We start from the raw sequence: 22,397 nt of genomic DNA on the forward strand, positions 1-22,397 counted from the left end.
TTTCCCCACATAGAATGCATCACATCCCATATCCACTATATAAACTGATGTAAACCACCCCCTTTGTTTTACAAGTGAAATGACCAGGAACTTTAAATGTATGCGTTCAATGTTGCAACGTTATAAAGGATCCCTCAGATGTAAACCTACAAAAAATACATTGTCCACATTTAAACATACCCATAGCCTTATTAGTTAATGTGACTTCAGGTTCATATCTGGTATGGTCACTCTGTAACAATTTCTTTAAACTATAACTGTTCCTATGAACAAAATTAGGTCTATCTCCAACTATTTTAACTAATTCAGCATTACCCTCTAAAACTTTCCAGCTCTTCTCCACTATATTCCTAATCATTAAACTATCAGTGGTCATCAGTGGTGGCTGGTGACTTCATATCAAAGGGGGAGGCTGCAGGAGACAACTGAATGGGTGGGGGCCAATGGGAAGGGGGTGTGGTCAACTAGAAAGGGGCAGAGATAAGCTCAAAACCACAACTGGAACTTTAAATACGCTGCCCTGAGTGCCAAATCGTCATTACGAGAGTCCAATCAAGACAAAATGAAGTGTAGAAGAAAAAAATATTTCAATGCATTGGCTACATGACAGCTTACTTAATATCTAGATGGAAATAAAAAGGTTGTGAGGCATGAAAAAATAATTTACTTTTTAAATACATTACTGGAATGCCAGTCAAAATCAAGTATTAAAAAGAAACAAGCAGCACTTAACTCAAACCACTTCTCCTTGCACTGCAGTTCTAATTATAATTTATATTCAGCTTTATAAAAGTACCAAGTAACATGCTGAAAGTAGTAATCTCTGTGATACCCCCACTTGTAAAAATGTTTCTTATCCAAAAAAGACCTGCTGCCTGACAACAACTATCTACTTGTTTCATGGGGAAATCATGATCAAAGTAAAAAAATGAACAGCAAACATGAAACAAGCTCAAGATAAATTGCTTAAATGATTACGGCACAGGTTATGGACCACACGTGATAGATTGGCATTCTGTTTAGTTTACGGGTAAAGCCTGCAAAGATGACTGCAAGTCTCCAACAAATGTAATGAGCTTCTTAAAATACTGTAATCCTGTCCTTTATTACAAATACTGTCATATGCATTTCAATACCTAAGGCTTATATGTTATCTAGTTATGTAAATATTCTCTGCATGGCAATAACAAAAAGGCTTTTTCAGTGTTGGTAATTCTTTAACAGTATGCTTATTAAACCTTACTTGCATCTTACAAATTCAGACAAGCTTACGTGATGGACATTAAAGCATTGCTACTTAAACACAGAGCAACAGGGCACTGCGACAGCATGTATTTTCTGAATAATAAGTATAAATCAGCAGTATAAAAATATGACAGAAAACCAGAACATTTTGCAAAATCAAGGACAGATGAAAAGCCACTGTCATACTTACGTCTACCTTGGACAGGGAATACTCTGCACACTTACACTGCATAACTGCTCCTTGCCTTGCTTGGACACATCCAGAATCACTACATGGGGGAGTGGGGTGCAACAAGTATGTCACAATTTGAAATGTCTCTGGCTGACGGTGATGGCTCTGACACATTTGTCATACCTCTCAACCTCAGAGCAAGAAATCTGGACAAAGCCATACACAGAAGTGGGACAAAAGCCCAAAAATAAGGACAATTTTAAATATTGCTCTTATAAACTTAGAAAGATAGAATAGTAGTAGGTCTTGCATTAGTATGAATTTTCTGAAGGGTATGAAATCTGAAACTCAAATATCTGTCATTATTTTCTAACTTCAGTCTTTAATGATTTGCCACTGATTTGCCAGAAAACCACAATTCTATGAAAAAGGACCAAAATGTGATGCAAAAATATAAAATTGCCACACAGTACAGCTAGGAACCTGTCAAAGGGACACTTTTTTAATATTAGTACTGTTAACTTGAACAGCTGACAAAATAAGAGAATCTACATGCATTTCTGAAATAAAAGCAATCTGTAACTCTGATCACTACAGTTATTTATAATTGTAAACCCTCCATGTTTTCTTCCAAAATTGCTATTTTGCCGAGAGACTATTAGGGGGAGAGCAACATTTTGAGCCAAAATTGGGGACAGTTGAGAGGTTTGGATATTCCTAATTCTATAAAGTGATTTATTTGCACATACTTCTCAACCTCTTAATGCAGAAAATCTGGACAAGGCCAAATATATTGGGGGAACATACAAACAGTGCTAAAAATTATCTTGTATAAACTTAGTTGCTGGAATAACAGGTCTTGCTTTAGCATGCATTTTGCTGAAGATCATGAAGTCTGAAACTCTGTCATTATTTAGTGACTTCATTCCTAAATGATTTGACAGAAAACCACAACTTTTATGAGGAACAAACCAAAAATAAGAAGCAAAAAATCTATTCATTCTGCAAAAAAATCTGGACAGTTGAGAGGTATAGTTCAGCCAGGGCTGTCTTTGAGTTTGCCACCCCCCCCTCACAAAATCATGGTTGAATGGCGCCTCCCCCCTGCAGCCATTCCAATATCCCATTACTTGGCTATTTCGCCCCATTTACCATAAACACTGTAATGTGCATACTGCTTTACTTCTGTGATGGTTTGGATTTAATTTGAAGTTTATTTTGCATTTTACAGCACAAACACTAATAGACCTGCTAAACAAAGCAATGCAGTTTCACAATGAAAATAGACTTAGCATTAAAACTTCTCTGCCCTTGCAACTCACATTCATTGAAACAGCATTGAAACACACATTCAAAGAAAATACATTTAGCCAGTGGCAGATATAGATTAACTTTGGGCTGTTTTCAAATCATAGGCCCCTTGCACACGAAACATACATGTGTTCTTTGATACACCTTCCTGATTGTATTAAATAATATTCCTTGTATAATACAGTACAGTTGTTAGAGCGTGTTTTAAATGTATTATTCTGAACATTTTTCCAGTAAACAATGAAACAAAATGCATGCACCAGTAATGACAAAACTGCCCAATTTAGAACATTTCCATCATAAAAGTCTACCCAAACTTCAACAATCCACCAGTATCAGTAAATATGCAAAATCTCTGAAGAAGCAAATGTCTAAATAATTCCACATTAAAGAGATCTGAAACTAATGAAGAGGCTGCTGCTAGCAAAAAACTTTATATTTCATTGTTTCATCTATGAATAAAGTGGCTGTTGCCCTTGAGGAATAAATTGCCTATTTTACATTAAAAAATATTGTAATATTGCAATAGGGAATGGATGGCAAACTGATGACAGTTTCATATTTACAAGGTATCTTCACCAAAAAGGACTGCAACATCCACCCCCTTTACAGCACAGTATCAGCAATGCATCTACATATTGTGGGAGTAAACCCACAGCCTTCTGCATCAAAAGCAAGTACACTACCTATTGTGCTATTAACATTGCAAGCAGACTCTGCATAAGCAGCACTAAACTTCTCTTTCCCTGCAGCTCTCAGCTCCTTGTAAAATCTACTAGACACTCAGCTGTATCTCTCAACTTTGCAGCACAAGAAATCTGGAAAAAGCCAAAATGTATTGGGGGGGACAAAAGCCCAAAAAACAGGGACATATTTTAAACATTGCTTGTATAATCTTGGAAAGTTGCTAGAAGAAAATACTACCATACATTTCACTGCCAAGTCTTGAACCCAGGACTGTGCAAAACAGTCAGAGCAACATACCACTATGTCAAATCAGCTGTTTTGTGAAAGAGAGGAAGACTGAAACTTAAATGGCTACCATTTAGTGAATTCAGTTCTCACCATAGCTGTCAACCTCTTAGCACAAAACACATGGACAAAGCCAATAATGGGGGAATACAGTCCCCAAACATATGCAGTGATTTCAGTTCTCACCATAGCTGTCAACCACTTAGCACAAACACCTGGACAAAGCCAGTAATGGGGGAATACAGCCCTCAAATATATTCAGTGAATTCAGTTCTCACCATAGCTCTCAACCTTAGCACAAAAAAACCTGGACGAAGCCAATAATGGGGGAATACAGTCCCAAAAATAGAGATAAATTTCAAATATTCATCTTATAAACTTAGAACATTGCTAGATTAAAATGTTTTGTGTTACCATGTACTTTCTGAAGAATATGAAGTCTGAAATTCAAATGCCTGTCATTTTTATTTATTTAACATTTGTTAACCAGGAAAGTCTGACTTGGAACAAAAGCCAATTTTCAGCAGAGGCCCAGGGAGAAACACTCCAGACACATGCCCTTGTGACATGGGAGGACACCAGAGCATCCAGAGGTAACCCACACAAACACAGGGAGGACATGCAGACTCCACACAGAAGGCACCCCAGCCAAAAATCAAACTAGAGAACCTCCAGCTGTGAGGCAACAATGCTACCACTGCACCATCAACTATGTACTGAATTAAAAATCCACAGATTTTATGAGGAACAGAACAGAACAAAAATATGAGGCAAAAATCTGCAAAGTTTTCATAGATGGTGGTAAGTAGGGAATTCAGGCTCTTGCTACCTGCACCCAAGGTACAGGGTTCAAGCCTGAGCCACCACCATCTGAGTTCTCTCTAGCCACCAGTATATATCAACTGGGGCATTTTACACACACACACACACACACACACACACACACACACACACACACACACACACACACACACACTTTTAATAGTACCTGGTGTCCCTCTGCACCAGCCAATAACACCTTTCCCAGTAGCTTCAAGTCTGTATAGACACACACTTCGTCTGCTTGCTTCAATAGTACGTGGTGTCCCTCAAGTCCAGTAACTGCAGCAGCTTCAATAACACGTCCTCCTTCCCCCAGTAGCTTAGGACCAGTAAACACGTCCTTCTCCCAAGTGTCGCGTTAGCACATCCTCCTTCCCCACGCAGGCTCCAGCCTGTGGATGTTGCAGTCCGGATCTCTTCCATTCATTGTGGTCATCACTGCATAGAAGTCTGGGCATCAGAGTACTAAGATGCCTTCTTCCTACTCAGGACTGCTGTTGCAGCAGTCTGGATCCCCTCTGAGTTCCGCAATTGCTGAGTGCGCATGCGCGGAAGTTAGGAAACATTCCAAGACTTTTTCCATTTGGTTTTTTTTTTGTTTTCTTTCCTTTTCCACAGCTGGGGGGGCTGCAGTCCTGTAGCACAAGCCACCCCTGGTGGTCATATCTAAGGTGCAAACCGTTCCTTTCTTATTTAAAAAATTATTATTCCCTTTGTTACTTACAAAAGGAGCTCTCAAAATAGGGGGATAAAAATTACTTATTTTTCTTAAAAATTCTTTATTAAAAAATTAAGATACCCCTCATCATATCCCCTATTTAAAAATAAACCTGTCATAAATTTAAACTCTTCCATGCTATATTGTAGCAGTAACCCACACCTGGGTGTGGGTAATGCTGGATTTACCCATGGTTGGTGTGGTTTGGTCACGAGGGCGAAGCCCAAGTGGCCAAACAAAGACAACCGTGGGTAAATCCTGCATTACCCACACCCAGAAGTGGGTTATTGCTATTATACAATGACATTATTTAAGAAAAAAAATAATTACTTTTCTAAAATAATGGCATTGTTTAATACCTCCTTGCTGCCCTTCCGCAGCTGTCTGGTATTCTGCGGCAGTTCTGATGTACTGCGCATGCGTATGCCTACGCAGTACATCTGAGCTGTGGGCAAAAGCAATGGAGAAAGCAAGATCTCCGTTGCTTTTTACAAACTGTCTCGCTATGTTAAACTCGTTTAACATAGCGAGACAGTGTGAAGCAGCGGAGATCTTGCATTCTCAATTGCTGTAAAAAAAGAGTTATAGTAATGGAAAAAGTCTGGACAATCGGACCTTTTTCCATTACTATAACTCTGATTTACAACGTGGTCAGCGTGCACGTTTTTGAATATTAATGGGGGGTCATTGTATAATTGTCATTACTAGTCATTCTGCTTGTCTGTATGTATTGGCCTTTGGGGGTATTCTTTTTAATAAAGACTAGATGGTTACTTTTACAATGTAAGTAACCATTAGTAAAAGTCTCCTGTCTATATGTATTACTTTCAAAATGTTGTTCTAAATGTACATGTAGAAAATTCACCTTACTGTCGAGATCCCCTACTACAAACTTTAATTAAAAAAAAATAATTTTTCATTAATAACGGAAACTAAACATTCTACGTCAAAACTGTTACCTTCCATAATAAAAACAGGTAATCAACAAACCTTTTGTAATAAATCATATACCTCTGTCGTAATTCTTCAAATATAGTGGTTTCCTAGTGTGCCATTACAATATTAGCATAAGAAGGGTCTGCTGGGGACCCCATCACAACACCTTTTCGTTGTTTTTAATAAACACCATTGAACAAAAATAAATTATTATGTAGAAGCAGATCCATCATAGTATTATTATTTATTTTACATTTGTTTACCGGGAAAGTCCGACTGGATATATGTCCATTTTCAGCAGATGCCCAGGGAGAAAAGCTCCAGAAAGCAGAGTACAAATACATTAGGAACAATAGAAACATTTAGAGGTAAGTATAATATGCAGTTTTCAGTAGGGTTAGAAACTTGGATAAAACATAATAGACAACATCAAAATCATGCGGCTTCATTTTCAGACAATAATACAAGCAGCTATGGGCTAAGTCCCATTAAGAATTCATACACTTATTAGAGTATGTGATTGAAATGCTTAGGGAGAGTTTGTAGGAACAGCGGGTGGTGATTAGTCGGGGTTTAAGCAAGGACTTTGCCAATGCTGTTGGAAGTGTAGTTTGAGGCTTTTTTTGAACTGGGTTAAGGAGGATTGGTGAGTAAGTGCGGCAGGTAGCATATTCCAAGTTTTGAATACTGAGTAGACGAATGGAGAGTCCCCAGCCACATTTATGCTCTTAGTTTGTACCAGCAGTTTGTCAGCAGAGCGTAGTGAACTCAGGTTGCTGTATGGTTTGATGATCTTATTTAGTGCTGGTGTTTTTTCATGTTGATATAGTATTTTGTGGGTTATTACAAGTTGGTTATATCGGAGAAGGCTGGGCCATTCCAGCCATCCTAGTTGAGCTAGGTTGATACAGTGGTGGGTTCTAGAGGTAGCACCTGTAGCAAATCTAGCAGTATGGTTGTAACAACTAGCAAGTTTGGTAAGGGTGGCTTGGTTCAGGTTAGTGAAGAGGGGGGAAGCATAGAGGAGGGTAGAAAGTAGGTGGGACCGAGCGATAGTGGTTCTTGCAAAAGGAGTGAGGAAGAGTGTGATCCTGTATAGGGAGCCCAGTTTTTTGTTGACATATTTGATGGTTTTATTGACATGGATATCATATTTTAGGGCATTATCGAGTGTGACACCCAGGAGTTTTGTGTGAGTATCTGGGGATATAATTGTGCCATTGTTGGAACTTGTAGTAAAGAATGATGAGGAGGATTTGCAGGTGGGGGAAAAGATGAGCAGTTTAGTTTTGTTGGGGTTTAATAGGAGCTGACAGTTTGCGAACCATTTTTCTACATCATTGAAAGTGTTCTGGGTTAGGGTCATAAGCTCAGTTGAGGAGGATGCGGTACATATTAAAGTAGAGTCATCCATGTATTGGATGCATGTGGCCTTGGGAGTGATGGTGGGTAGGTCATTGATAAAGACTGAGAAGAGTAGCGGTCCTAGTATGGAGCCTTGGGGGAGTCCTAGAGTAATGGGTAGACATGTGGATAGGGTATTCTGCCATAAAACTGCTTGTCTATCAGACAGGTAAGATTGGAACCATTTAATAGAGCTACTATTCAGTGACAGTTCCTTCAGGGTACAGAGAAGCAGCTGGTGACTGACCATATCAGAGGCCTAAGAGAGATCTAGGAAGAGAGCAGAGATAAGTTTGCTATTGTTTCGGTTGATGTTGATAGAATTAGAGAAGGATAGGAGGGCTGATGCGGTGCTGTAGTGTGGCCTAAAACCATGCTGAGAGTTGGCCAGTAGTTTATTTTGGGTGAGATAGTGCATTAATTGGTTGCGGATGCACTTTTCCATAATTTTAACCAGTGGTGATAGTATGGCAATTGGTCGGAAGTTTGAGATTTCTACAGAATTCCCTCTTTTATGAAGGGGAATGCCATGGGAAACCTTCCAGAGAGTGGGGATAGTGGCTTTAGTCAAGGTGTGGTTTATTACGATCGAGACAGGGTATGCAATGGCATCTGCCCCTTTTTGTAAATATTCAGGTGGGAGAAGATCAGCTGCCTGGGTAGTGTTCTTTAGTGTGTTAATTAGAGATCGGATGGTGGATGTAGATACAGGTTGGAAGGTGAAAGGGAGTGGGGTAGTGGTTGTGGAGGAGTTTTGAAAGGAGCTGGTGGGGGGGGGGGTAGTTGGCTAGCTAGTGATTGGATGGTTTTTGGTAAAAAAAATGATTAATGATGTTGGCAGTTTCCTCTGGAGTTTTAAGGTCACAAGTTGAGGGACTTGAGGGAGTTGAGTGGGGGTGGAGGTTTGGCCAGGGTGGAGCAGTTTGTTTATGCCTGCCCAAAAATTTTGAGGTTTGTTCTGGTGTTTTTGCTGAAGGTGTTTATAGAGGTTTTTTTTGTCTAACAGTGTGGCTTTCTTGGTATCATTCCTTAGTTGTCGGAACTTAATATGGTCAAGTGGATCTTTGGAGGTCTGCCATTTGTCCCTTGCTTTATTTCTTGCTATGATTTTGGTTTTGGTTACTTTAGAGAGCCAGGGGGCAGTCTTAGTTTTGGCTCTGAGGGTGCGGATAGGAGCGTGGGAATCTAGAATGGAGAGGAATTTAGAATTAAAGTAGGCTACAACATAATCTGGTGGAAGTTCTTTAAGTATGGCCAATTGCATGCTCTGAGTTCATTCTGAAAGTCAGTGGAGTTCAAGTTCTTGTTGTTTCTGATTGTCCAGGATACTGCCTTTGTAGTTGGATTTATTTATTCTGGTGGGTGAGGATATAAGTTGGGTATAACTGTGAAAGTTTATATGGGTGGTGGGAGATTCAGAGGAACAATTGTTCCAGTCAATATTAACGTCTCCTAACACCATGGTTTCATGGGAGTATGTGTTGGAAAGCCATTGGAGGAAGTCTTCTAGGGTATTTCCATTGTTGCCTGAGGGGATATAAATATGTTAAGCTGTAGTTCGCTAACTAGGGCTTCTGCATTATTGAACAGGGGGGGTTGTTGTGGGGCTAGTGTGACATCTATTGTGTTTTTAAGCAGAACTGCTACTCCTCCACCTTTCCTGATGTTACAGTCTAGTCTAAGTATGTTGTACTCTGGTGGGATAACCTCATTATTTTTAGTTCCTGGTTTTAGCCAGGTTTCTGTAAGACATAACACATCAGGTGAGTAGGTAGCTAGAAGAGCATGAAGATTATGGACCTTGTTGTTAATACTCCTGATGTTTAGGTGACAGGTCAGGAGAGAGTTAGGGGATCTTGAATTTGACCATATGTTGAAGGTGGTAGTGGGCTGGGAGCTTGTGGGAAGGGTGAGTCCAGGGTTTGGGTGGATGTCCCCATCCCTCATCAGAGTAAATGTTACAGTGATTATTAGTTTCAGCATTGTACGTATTATTTTATGATAATATCTAGTTTTGGGGGAGATGGACCATGGTCTAGTTAGTTGGTGGTTGTTAAAAGTGGAGAGGATAGGTTTGTAGTGAGCTAGGGGTTGGTCTGATTCACTCAAGGTGGGAGCAGAGATGGTATAAGATATGGGGTGGTTTTCATAGATGGTGAGGAGATATAGCCCAGGCAATAACTGAGAGGAACATAATTGGTCTCATCTTGATATTAGTGGTACTTGGAAAGGAATGTGGGTGGAGAATTAAGAGGGTTGTTGGCAGGAAGGGTGGTGTATGGAGGTGTGGGTTATCTGTGAAAGGTTGTAGGAGGGGGGAGTGGTTTATTGGGCTTACATTTAGCACTAGTGGGGACAGGTGGAATTTGGGGGCAGGGTGGGGTGCGGAGCGAGCCCGAGCAGAGCTATACCAAGCTACAAGGATTTCCAGGGTCTGTGAGTATGCAGGCTTAAAAAATACTTTACAGTGATTTTACTCAGTTCTTTTTAAAGTGAGCTGCAATTTACCCAATTTTACTAAATTCTTTTGAAAGTGAGCTGTGTTTTGCTCAGTATTGTATTAAACAAAGTCTGTAGTTTAGCCAGACAATTTGCTAACTGTTGGGAGTAAGCAAGCTTTTTTCCTGAATTTTGTACAGATATTGTAGTTTAGCCAGACAATTTTACTGACTGTTGGGAGTAAGCAAGCTTTTATCCTGAATTTCTTACAGATATTGTAGTTTAGCCAGACAATTTTACTGACTGTTGGGAGTAAGCAAGCTTTTAACCTGAATTTTGTACAGATATTAGTTATTTCTTTAGCAACTGTGAGATGAAGTAAGCAGGGGAACGTGTTCTACAGGCTGTATGCACTGTAAAATGCTTATTTTATTACTTATTACAGCAGCCTGACTAGGGAGTCTAAGACTGTTAAGCTATCTTTTACTATGGACCCTAGGCTAGCCGTAGACCCAGTTCAGCCAAGCAATCTATTAGCACAACATTTACACTTAAGATATAGACCTTGCAGTCCTTTTCCTAAGCGAGGGACAGTGCCAGAATGCTTTTCTTTTAGTTTTCAGGATGATAGTTTCTTTTCAGCACAGATTGAGCCATTTGAGGTAAGGACAGGTGGGGTGGAAAGACCTGGTAAGGTACATTGAGTCAGTGCATGGATTCTATATGGAACATAGCTAACATAACAGCATGCAAACAGTATTATACATTCATGCAGGGCATTCATTAATATTAGTAGTACCACAGCTTCTGCATTTCTCTATATTCAATTTCAACTATCAGTCAGAACAGTAGTTTACAGCACAGGCAAGTTCAGTGAATTTTACACAGCTTTTCCTATGTGGTTTTATGCTATCAGTAATTACAGCATTAAGGCAATACAGCTAAATCCACTTGCTAAATGCTAGGAAACACTTCTGTTCATGATTCATGAACCAGCATAATAGTATATCACAGCAAATTATGTCACCAAGCTTATAATGTTAAAATTACCGCATGCAGTCAATAAATACGCTTAGAAAATCACTCCTGGCTAGCAAACTTTACAGGTAATTCCACTTGTTTTTCTAAACATTCTACTGGTTTGGCAAATTAGAAAATAATTGCTATGCACGCCGCTTAACTTTTTTAGTTGTTTCTTTACCACATAATCAGTGAAAAGCACAAAAAAAAAGTTCTAGCATATCTTTGTGTATAAAAACAGCCGACTGGGTCCTTAGGCACTAGGGGTTTGAAAATGGCAACATATCACAATAAAAAATTAATATTGTGTTGAGGCAACGTAGTGTGTTGAAATAAAAACTCCCTTATAAATTCTACACCTTCACTGCGTAAAAGTAAATAATGAGACTACATGTAATGTAAAAATTACATGCTTATTAACATCAAATTTAAAACCCTCAAGGAACTGTCTAAACTTTTCTAAAAAGTCGCAAGAATCTTTTAAATATGATGGCAAACTTTGTACTATTGCATTTAAAACAGAATCTATAATTAATGCCATCACTTATGTTACCGAATTAGGGGGGGAAACTACTGATCTAAAGGGTGGATTTTTAGGTCTTTATGGACTTTTGGGATGCCAAGTGACACCCCAACCTTGGATTTTTCCACCATACAAAAATTATAAATATTAAAATCCATCTCATTGTTCATTAATGCATCATATAAAAATGCATGTATTTTTCTATTACTGTTTGAAATTTCTTTCATATTTACTTGTTCATCCTCATCTTCATTCTTTAATAGATCCAGCATACCTTTTAGATATGTATCTGTATTCATAACTACTAAATTCCTCTCTTTGTCACTTTTCATAAACCTAAGATTAGTATTGCATCTTAATTCATTTAGTGCCTTTCTTTCATCAACACTTAAATTTTCAAACCACATTCTATTATTTTTACTTAATGTTTCCCTAATGTCTTTAAGACACATGCATTCAAACACATTTATTGTATGATGCAACATTGGTGTAAAAACTTAGAATGTTTAACATGTTTGCCAACTGCACCTTTCACATGCTTCAATAAAAATTCTAAATTCAATCTACGGGTATATTTTTTAAAGTCCAGTACTGTGTTAGTGACATCCGCCCTACTGGTCTGCATGTTCAAATATTGATAGTGGCACTAGACCCAAGACTTTTTTACTGAAGAGGGACAACAGAGTAATGAGAACAAGAACTGTGAGAATGAAGGGGCAAACAACTTCAGACTCGTCCACAGACAATTAAAAAGATACAATACTGAGACTTTTAATATTATACATTTGTCCAATGTTAAATTAACAACTAAGCATCTTAAATTGTTAGGCTATGGCCTAAACTTCATGCCGACTAGAACTGCTGTTTGTGAAATTCTGTTAAAGAATGAAGATGAGGATGAACAAGTAAATCTGACAGAAATTTCAAACAGTAATAAAAAAATACATGCATTTTTATATGATGCATTAATGAACAATGAAATAGATTTTAATATGTATAATTTTTGTATGGTGGAAAAACCCAAGGTTAGGGTGTTATTTGGCATCCTGAAAGTCCATAAAGACTTAAAAAAAAAATACACATTTTAGACCAGTAGTTTCCTCCCCTAATTTGGTAACAGAAGGGATGGCATTAGTTATAGATTTTGTTTTAAATTCAATAGTACAAAGTTTGCCATCGTATTTAAAAGATTCTTGGGACTTTTTAGAAAAGTTTAGACTGTTCCTTGAGGGTTTTAAATTTGCTGTTAATAAGCGTGTAATTTTTACATTAGACGTAGTCTCATTATGTACTTGTATTCCACACGATGAAGGTGTAGAAATTGTAAGGGAGTTTTTGTTTCAACACACCACATTGCCTCACCACAATATTAATTTTTATTGTGATATGACTGATGTGCTTCTACGTAATTTCTTTTTGTTCAACCGTGTTTATTATAAACAACGAAAATATGTTGCGATGGGGTCTCCAGCAGCCCCTTCTTATGCTAATATTGTAATAGCACACTGGTAAACCACTATATTTGAAGAATTATGACAGAGGTTTACGATTTGTTATTATAAAAGGTTTGTTGATAATCTGTTTTTTATTATGGAAAGTATCAGTTTTGATGTAGAATGTTTAGTTTCGGTTATTAATGAAAAATCAGTTTTTTTAAAGTTTGTAGTAAATGATCTTCGTAGTAAGGTCAATTGTCTAGATGTACATTTAGAATGGGATAATGACCAACAACATTTTGAAAGTAAGATGCATAGAAAGGAGACTTTTACTAATGGTTACTTACATAGTCAAAGTAACCATGCATTCTTTATTAAAAAGAATATCCCCAAAGGCCAATACATATGGGCAAGCAGAATGACTAGTAATGACAAAGATGTCATGGAAGAGTTTAAATTTATAACAGGTTTATTTTTAAGTATGGGGTATGATGAGGGGTATCTTAATTCTTTGAGTAAAGAAATTTTAAGAAAAAGAAATAATTTTTATCCCCCATTTTGAGAGTTCCTTTTGTAAGTAACAAATGGAATAATATTTTTTTAAATAAGAAGAGAACGGTTTGTACCTTAGATATGACCACTGATAGTTTAATGATTAGGAATATAGTAGAGAAGAACTGGAAAGTTTTAGAGGGTAATGCTGAATTAGTTAAAATAGTTGGAGATAGACCTAATTTTATTTATAAGAATAATTATAGTTTAAAGAAATTGTTACAGAGTGACCATACCAGATATGTACCTGAAGTCACGGGAACTAATAATGATATGGGTTTGTTTAAATATAGACAATGTAATTTTTGTAGGTTTATATCTGATGGATCCTTTATAACATTGCAACATTGACCGCATACATTTAAAGTTCCTGGACACCACTTGTAAAACAAAGGGAGGGTAGTTTACATCAGTTTATGTAGTGGATGTAAAGCATTCTGTGTGGGGATGAACACACACTTTGCTGGAACATATTAGGGAACACATACATAATATCAAGAACAAAGATATAAAAAGTGCCCTATTCAAACATACACTGGAATGTAATAAATATCAAAAAAACTTATTTTCTGTTCTAGAATTGAGCACTATGGATTTGAGAGGAGGTGATTTCAAAAATGACCTAGAACAAAAGGAAACATTATGGCAGATAAAATCAGAAGCAGATAAAAAAACAGGGTTGAATTAAGCTATAAATATAAAATGTTTTATTTAAAGTATACAAAGTTAAAACTATGTAAGGTATAAGAAAATAAAAGAAAATAAAAATTTTATTGAGTGTTTATGGACTATATATTTTACATTTTTAATCAGTTTATTGAATAATTTGAATCGATGTAATTGATGGGATTATGTATAAATTGTAGTTGGTGTTTTGTATTTTGTATTCTGAAGAAGTCATAAGACGGAAGTGTGGAATTAAAGTGTGTTACGCTAAAGTGGTGGTTGAATTTTTCACTTTGCAGCATTTATTGTGCCATTGGGGGCCAATGCTTTTTGTTTTCTTACAAATGGAGCTCTAGCAAGATAAGCAGAGATTCACTCAAATGTAATATTTTTATAACAGCAAGGAAAAAGATGCCTCCAAAGCCACACCCTGAGACAAACAGATAACACAGAAGCTGTTTGACCATTTTTTCCTCTCTGGACTGAGTACACTACGAACCCACAGTAGGGGTGGGCAACAGCAAAATCCACCAACTGTAAGAACATGACAGCAGTTGGGTGGGGGAAAAACAAAAAATTCAACCACAGATCAGCAAATATATAAATGGAGACACAGAAAAGTAAATAATTCAGTCAAACAAATAAACAAAAACAGTGCAGTAAACTAGTGCAGAACTGTTGTACAAATAAATAAAAGACAATGCAGTGCTGATAAAAAAGTAAATACAGCCAGCAGTGCAGTGCTGATAAGAAACACTGGACAGTTAGATTAAGTGCAAAAAATATACTTATATAGGCCTGTAATTCAGATTGTTTAAATAGCACTCTAGTGGTATTTTCTTACATTCTGCTACCCTCTGGATCATCATCATTTTTCTATTAATGTCAGATGTTTGCTTCCCATCGACAAAACCACATTGATCATTGTCTATCAATTTAGACAACACCTTTGCCATTCTTTTAGTTGTTATGGACATAAACACTTTATAATCATGGCTTAGTATTGAAATGGGCTTATATGAAGCTGGATCTAATAGGTCTTTACAATCTTTAGATATTACAGCCACCACCACTTTCTTCTAGGATGTTGGTGCTTCACTTCCTTTTAAAATAATGTTAGACAAAACCTTCCATATCTGTATCACCTTCTTCATTCCTAGTTTCCAAACTTTCCCAGGAATGCCATCTGTTCCTGGAGACTTTCCTGTAGATTGTTTATACATCACCATTTTATCTCATCTGCTCCTATCCTGTTACTAATTGAACTTTATCTACATGTAATCTTGACATATTTAATTCTTCCATAAATATTTCCATTTTTGCTTTTTCTTAATGTATACATTTCTGTGGTTTATAAACAGTTTCATAAAATTTCTGAAATATTTCTAATAACTCTACAGGATTCTGGTTATTTTCCCTGTTGTAGGTTCCCTAACCTTGACAACCACCCTTTCTGCTTTATTTTGCCTGAGTTATTGTGCTAATTTTTTTTGCTTTAGTTATTACCAAAAAGCAGTTACTTAACAGCAATCTTTCTAAATGTATGCATATTATCTAGGTAGCCCCTTATTTTCTCTCTATTGCTTTAGAGTTGTACATCTTCTTGTTCTGTGAGATTATCTTTATTTTGTAATACTTTAACCTTTTTCAGTCCCTCTGAATAATTATTTTTACCTCTTAACCATATCTCTTTTAATTTTATTTTTACCCGATTTTTAAACTCCATTTTCATGTTATCCCACTCCCTGGCTATATCTTCTGATGCCATTTCTATCTTCCCTAATAATTCCTGAATAATTTCACTGCCCATCCCTTAAATCCCTCTTTTTCTTAACAGATAGGTGGGAAAGAGCCAGTGTCTCTTTTTTACTTCATTACCCTGCATTTTATCATAGTTATTATTGCTGCGTGATCTGAAGTAGTTATTGGATGTGTATTAAAACTTTCAATTACATGCACGTTCCTGTGAAATATATTTTTTGTCTAGCCTAGCTCAGTTGTTGTCCCTTGAAGAATAATATGCAAATTCTCTCCAAGTTTCTATTACTGAATTCACATCTTCCATACCAAATATTTTCATACATTTATTCAAAAATCTACCCGCTTTTGTTATATTTTTCCTTCTAGGTCCCCAGATACATCCCCACTTTCGTAAATCAAATTCCAGTCCTCACATACAAGCTGAAAAGTGATCATTTCTCCCAGACTTTTCTTAAGCTATATTGTAACAGTTTTAGGTATAATATAAATTTATGCCAGAGTAATCCTCCTCCCTTGCCAGTAGCCTCTTTCAACCACAAATCTACAAATTATTATCTTTTTCCTCCCTCTATCACTATTAGAGCTCTTCTGGCAATTAATATAAGTACTCCCCTCTTTCTGCGTCCCAGGTAATCCACTGAATAACCATTCTGAAATCCTTTCTTTATCAAATTCCCATGCTCAGTTCTTTCCAAATGTGTCTCCTGTAGCATAGCTATGTGCACTCTGCATTTCTTAATATAGTTCGCTACTGTTTTGTTTTGGTATATACCAGTATAACCATTCATGTTCCAAGATAATATGGAAAGTGTTGCCATTATGATAAGAAGTTATTGTTCCCAACTGTTATGTACATCAGCTTTTTTTTTAAATGGCTATTTTCATCTTTTGTGTTGTGCACACACTAATGTGTGTCAGGTTGATGTTTTATACAGTTTTTTCTTGTCATGTCCATTTGAAACTCTTACAAAACTTTTTTGTACTTTCTATCCTTGTTCTAAAATCTACTGCACTAAAAATCCAGCTTGGGAACAGTTGCATACAAAGAACGTGTTTTCTTTATTATGTCTTCAGTAACCACTATGGCTAAACTTTTATGTCATCTGTCACCTCGGATTCTGTTGAAAGTATGCTGTTGTGGTTAATCTTTAGTTACATACCAGAAGTTATATACTAGAGCAAATTAACATGAAAATTGCCTGTGATTGTTGTGGTTGAACCTTTCCACATTATATAATTCAGCATATACTGCATCATGGTAGAGGATAATCGTCTTAATTTGTCATCTTATTTTTAAATAAACTCTGATTTTAATTTCTATATTGACAGACCTATATCTGCTGATATTTTTTTTTTACTTCACAAGCAAACTATATTTTATGATTATTCTTGTGGTTTCAGCCTTCATATTGGCATTTGGAGATGTGTATGAATGCAAAAAAAAGATTGATGACTTGTTTTAACAACTGTACTTTTTTATGGTATTTTTTACCTTTTTTTTTTAATGCACAGCAAACCAAGAAGCTACCAGGCGACCATCATGTCTGAGAAATGGAAATGATGAATGGCAGACTCAGCAAAATAAAATTAATTATTTTGTACCAGGTTTCCAGAGTAATAAATCTGGTTCTCTGAAAGCTAGTCAGGATATAGAATTGAATAAAGTTAGAGAGTGGTCATCTCAAGCAATGGGCTGCTTAAAATATGAAGAAGATCAAACTAAACAGAAATCATCAAACAAGCAGGAAGTAGGTATAAAACTGGAGATTTCCAAAGATGACAGAGAAATAATTAGCATAACAGATGATGACACAGATGATGAGAACATTAATATTGGATATGTTTCTACATCAGAGAGCAGAAAGGAGGGAACACAACAAACAAAAGGAGAAGCCAGCTGTAGTAAATCTGGTATTGACTCTCCTCATTCAAGCAAGTATGATACCCCATTGAACCGAGAACAGACTGCTTCAAATTTGAAAACAGCAGAAGATATAGATGTCCACAAAGAAGTTGGAAATCACTTTAAAGTCACGTGTGACAGCAGTTCCCTTGATCCTTCAGGAGGTTTTACAAAACTAAGAAACTCTGTACTTGTCAGGGGTTACTCCCAGAAGACCCCTAGTTTAGAACCCTTGTCGGTACAACAGAACTATGCAAGTCTTCATAAAGACTATCTTTATGGAGGCCATTCTTACGTCCATCCCATGGGCCATGTTTTTTATGTCACTACGCCCCACAGACAATCTCCTTTTCAGTTACATCAGCATGTACCTCAACAACATACAGTATCCAGTCATAACCATGTACCTCAACAGCATACTGCAACCAGTCAAAGCCAAGTTACTTATATTCAGCAGCCATCCTTTCTGCAAAATAGAACTTCTCCTGTAAACCATGCTCTCTCTGCTAGTCAGTTACCAGTGATGTTTTCACAGAAGCAGGATAATCTTAGGGAAGCTTATCAAAGAGCCATAAGACTGTCAGCATCTGAACAAGAAATCCAGCATCAAAGACTTAATCTGCGAAACAGTTTGTCACACACTGGTAGTGACAGTTTACAAAACTTTAATGAAAAACCTGTCTCTGATCAACCAGTTGTGAATATTGCTAAGGCCTCACATAAGCAAAGCAGACAATTTGACATGTCAGAGGCTGAAAGTTTAACTTTAGCAAAGAGAATAAAACTACCAAATTTTGCTCCAAACCCTTGCCCTTCTGTTAATTTTACTGGACAACAGAAACCAGCCACACTTGAATCCACCTCAGTATCATATCATAATATAAACAACTTTCATAAAATTCATCGTCCTGAACCCGAGTTTCATTTTCATTCTGTAATAACTTCAGCACCTCGAAACAGGCTTCCATTTCAAGAGGACCAGGCCCCTAATAAGGAACAGTATCGCAGCACAGTCATTGCTCGGAGACCACATGCCACCTGCCATGAGCTGCTGTATGAAATGGGAAGGTGAGTAGTTCTATTACCGCTTCCAATGTATAGAGTCTTTTGTGTCACCTTTGCTATTAAAATTATTCTTTGTAAATTTCAGAATGGTCTACCAGAGCCTAAACAGTATAGAATAGGCAAAATCTTTTTGAATCTGAGTATCTGTGTTTTAGTACTATAGAAGGTCAATGTTTGCTTTGTAGTACAGTTTTAATGATATTAAACATTTTTTTCATAATTTAACTTGGCTCCTTAATTATTGGAAAATGGAATGCAGAGTTATGTTAAAGTATGCCAGACAAAGCTGTATTCTTCTTAATACAAAAAGCCCGTCATTAGTATTTTTGGCATTTTATATTATTATGGTATATCTCCTACTTCCACAACCAATCAGTAGCTAAGTGATAAAAATTAGGGTTCACTACTCAACTTAAAAACATTACTTTCTGTATTGTTTTAGTTGTGTCCTGAAGGTGGCATCACATGTAAAGGAATGGGAAGCCCTTGTTAGACCTCAGTTCTTACACTGGGTGGTATGTGAAACTGCTATGTATATTTCCCTTGAACTGAAAAGTATTGTTCTACAATCAGGCTTTAGCCAAGTATAATGTCTTTTCATAAAATTATATGCTGGGTCACTTGGGACTAGATTCCAAAACAGTAACTGTACAGGACTAATGAGAACTGACATAGCCTTGCATTATATTCCAAAATGGGAGTCAGGCTGACAGTGTTGCAACATGTATGATTTTTGCATTAACAGTTACAAACCCAGGATAGCTGAGTAGCCCATTGAAGTCTATGGGCTGTTCTGGTTTTATGCCTGCTCCAACCATTAGAGGGAGTTGATACTACATGTTGTACGTGATGGTAAGTTCAAATACCAGCAATACCAGGTCACATACACATACATGTACACACACAGGTGGAGCTGTATTGCTAGATGAGGGAAGTTGTGGGGAAGGTGAGAGTGGCCAAGAACCATGTTCATGCATGTTACTGCATTCTATCTGCCATACCTGCTTTACAACAGAAACAACTCAAATCCTGATATGTTCTCTCAGGTCTGATAGTGGTTACTTAGTGCAGCCCTACTACGTACCTACCTTCTGTATTGCTTGGAAGGTGAGAATGTATTTAGGACAGCGTTAACTCCTGTCATAGATGCATTTTCATGTTAAGCATATAGGTGGTGCTATGGGAGGAAACAGAATCAGGTAAAGCTCATTCAACCTGATTCCCTGCATTCACCACTCTCATGCTTTTGTGAGCCATGACACAGTTTGGCTTCCAGATCTGGAGTACTTCAGACCTTTGCTGTTGGTAGGCTCCATAGTTGTGCTCAAAGGGAGTGTTTTATGTCCATTGTGGACAATGTTTTGGGATGGCTGAGTTCATCCAACCCTTTGTGGATTTTCTTTAGAATGGTTTTGTGGAGTATGAGGTCTTGTTTTTACCTAGACTCAGATGAGGCCTGTGGTACACCATCAGCCATTTCCTCAGCTGTTCCTCCCTTGTGCACGCTTTTTCTGCTTCCTGCAAGATCTGTCCTGATGACTTCTCTACCTGTGTACCTAGTCATCCTATTTCTTTGAAAGAACAGGTGCCAAACATTCCCAGCAAAGTCGTACATCCCATTGGCTCCTGCTCATAAAGCCCAATCGGCCCTCTGATCCAAGGTTAAAGTTACATGGTAAGAAGCAGGCCAGCTTGCTGGTCTTGTGTGGTGGCCTGTTCTGTCATTCTTAGAGATTCCCCAACCCTTTGGCAGATCTTCCAAGCTCTGCTGTTTCTGTCTTCTCCCAATTTTTATGAAAGCAAATGCACTGAGGCAGTTTGAGCCTAGTAAGCTGGGACTCCATTGAGTGTAGCAACTAGTACTCCTGCTGGGTTCCCACAGGTGAGACAGAACTACCTCCCTCCTCATAGGATTGACGAGCCAGCAGGGTCCATTCACTCCTATACTGCCCAGCCAATTGTTGCAGGCACTCAACTGTCTAATTGAACTTGGGTTGCCTGCACTTTAGTCAGGTCTTTATCCCATTATGCCACATATGTGGCTTTGAAGATACATTTGCTGATGAATAAGCTTTGAATGGAGGAGCAAGTTCCAACATTTCCAAGAAGAAAAGAAAACAGCACACAAAAGAATGACATAAGAATGCTTTTGTTCCAAAAATACCTTAAAAGGAAAATTGAATTCATGTATCAAAAACATGTCACTCCGAAACAGATTTTGTAAAATATCCAGTTTGTATAAATAAATAAGTTGTGCATATTTTACAAATTTTGTTTTGGAGGAGTGGCGTTTTTTTTTTTTTTTTGGCGTGCCATTGGTGGAGGCGTTCTTTAGGATTATCTCTATGTTTGTACCTCTAGCTGCCAATTTGTTTTGTGGTTTTACATTTGGAGATCATGACAGGAGCTCAACACCTGCAAGTCAGTATCCTATAAGCTTGATAAAATCCTTAGAGACTGCCAAGAACAGACAGTTTTGCTATAAGGGTCCTTTTGTGGATTCCGTTATTATGGGAGCAGCTACAAAAAAAAAAAAAGCTGACAGAAGATACAGTTACTGTTCTTCTGCTGAATAGAGAGTCCAGGGCCATGGACAGGTTAAGGAAGCAGGCAAGGTCTTCATATACTTACACACTTAGGGCCTTGAACTATGCCACCCATATGAATAATTTTCAGAGAGAATTGGAGTAACAAGCACTAGCCTGTCTGAAAAGCCCACCCACATCAGACTATGGGAAGCAATTAAAGACCATACTGAGCAATGGTGTTTAATATTACCAACTTTTCATGAGGCTGATGTGTAATGCAAATGTAGGAGCAGCACGTACTGCAGGAGCAGGCATAACTATGAGGAGGCATGCCTAGCTTCACTTTTGTGACTTTGCTGACCGCTTTTAAGCATCCTTCAAAAATGCCCTCTGCAGTGGACCATGTTTGGTCCATATATGACGGAGAAAATTCAAAAGTGTAAGCAAAACTGGAAAATGCTTTTGGCCATAAGAGTCAAGTTTGAGACCCCACAAAAATCATATTATAAGAACCAAAAGAGGTCCAAATCTCTATGTCCCAAAAAAGTCAGGCATCAACCTTTTGCCTTCACTTCTGACAGTTCCTACCAGGTTAGACAATGTCAGGATTCTATTCAAGATTCATTTTGGTTCTGAAGAAAAACAAAGGACCTCAGGCCAATTCTAGATCTAAGCTACCTAAACAACTACATAAAGAAGGCCCAATTTAGGATGGCCATGGTGCAGTTAATATTGCCTTGTGTATATGTACAGAATTGGATGTGCTCTGTAAATCTCCAAGATGCCTGTCTCCTCATCAGAGTGGCCAATAGCTACAGGAGATATCTATGCTTTTGCCTCGGAGCCAGGCATTTTCTATTCAAGGCCCTGCCCTTTGGTTTCAGCACAGCCCTCCAGCTGTTCACGAAGTGCATGCCTGTATTA

General features: G+C 37.6%; 1 protein-coding gene across 1 annotated transcript in view; it reads left to right on the forward strand.

Annotated features, from left to right (window-relative positions):
• Positions 1 to 22,397, forward strand: part of LOC122791433 (bromodomain-containing protein DDB_G0280777-like) — a 1,939,725-nt gene that overhangs the window by 1,666,354 nt on the left and 250,974 nt on the right. The window contains exon 13 of the mRNA XM_044059175.1: positions 17,490 to 18,948. Coding sequence (XP_043915110.1) covers positions 17,490 to 18,948 — 1,459 coding nt within the window. The remainder of the gene's footprint in view (positions 1 to 17,489; positions 18,949 to 22,397) is intronic.

The sequence above is a fragment of the Protopterus annectens genome, chromosome 17.part0, assembly GCF_019279795.1.
Source record: "Protopterus annectens isolate FY-2018-M chromosome 17.part0, PAN1.0, whole genome shotgun sequence".
In the NCBI taxonomy this organism is placed as follows: Eukaryota; Metazoa; Chordata; order Ceratodontiformes; family Protopteridae; genus Protopterus; species Protopterus annectens.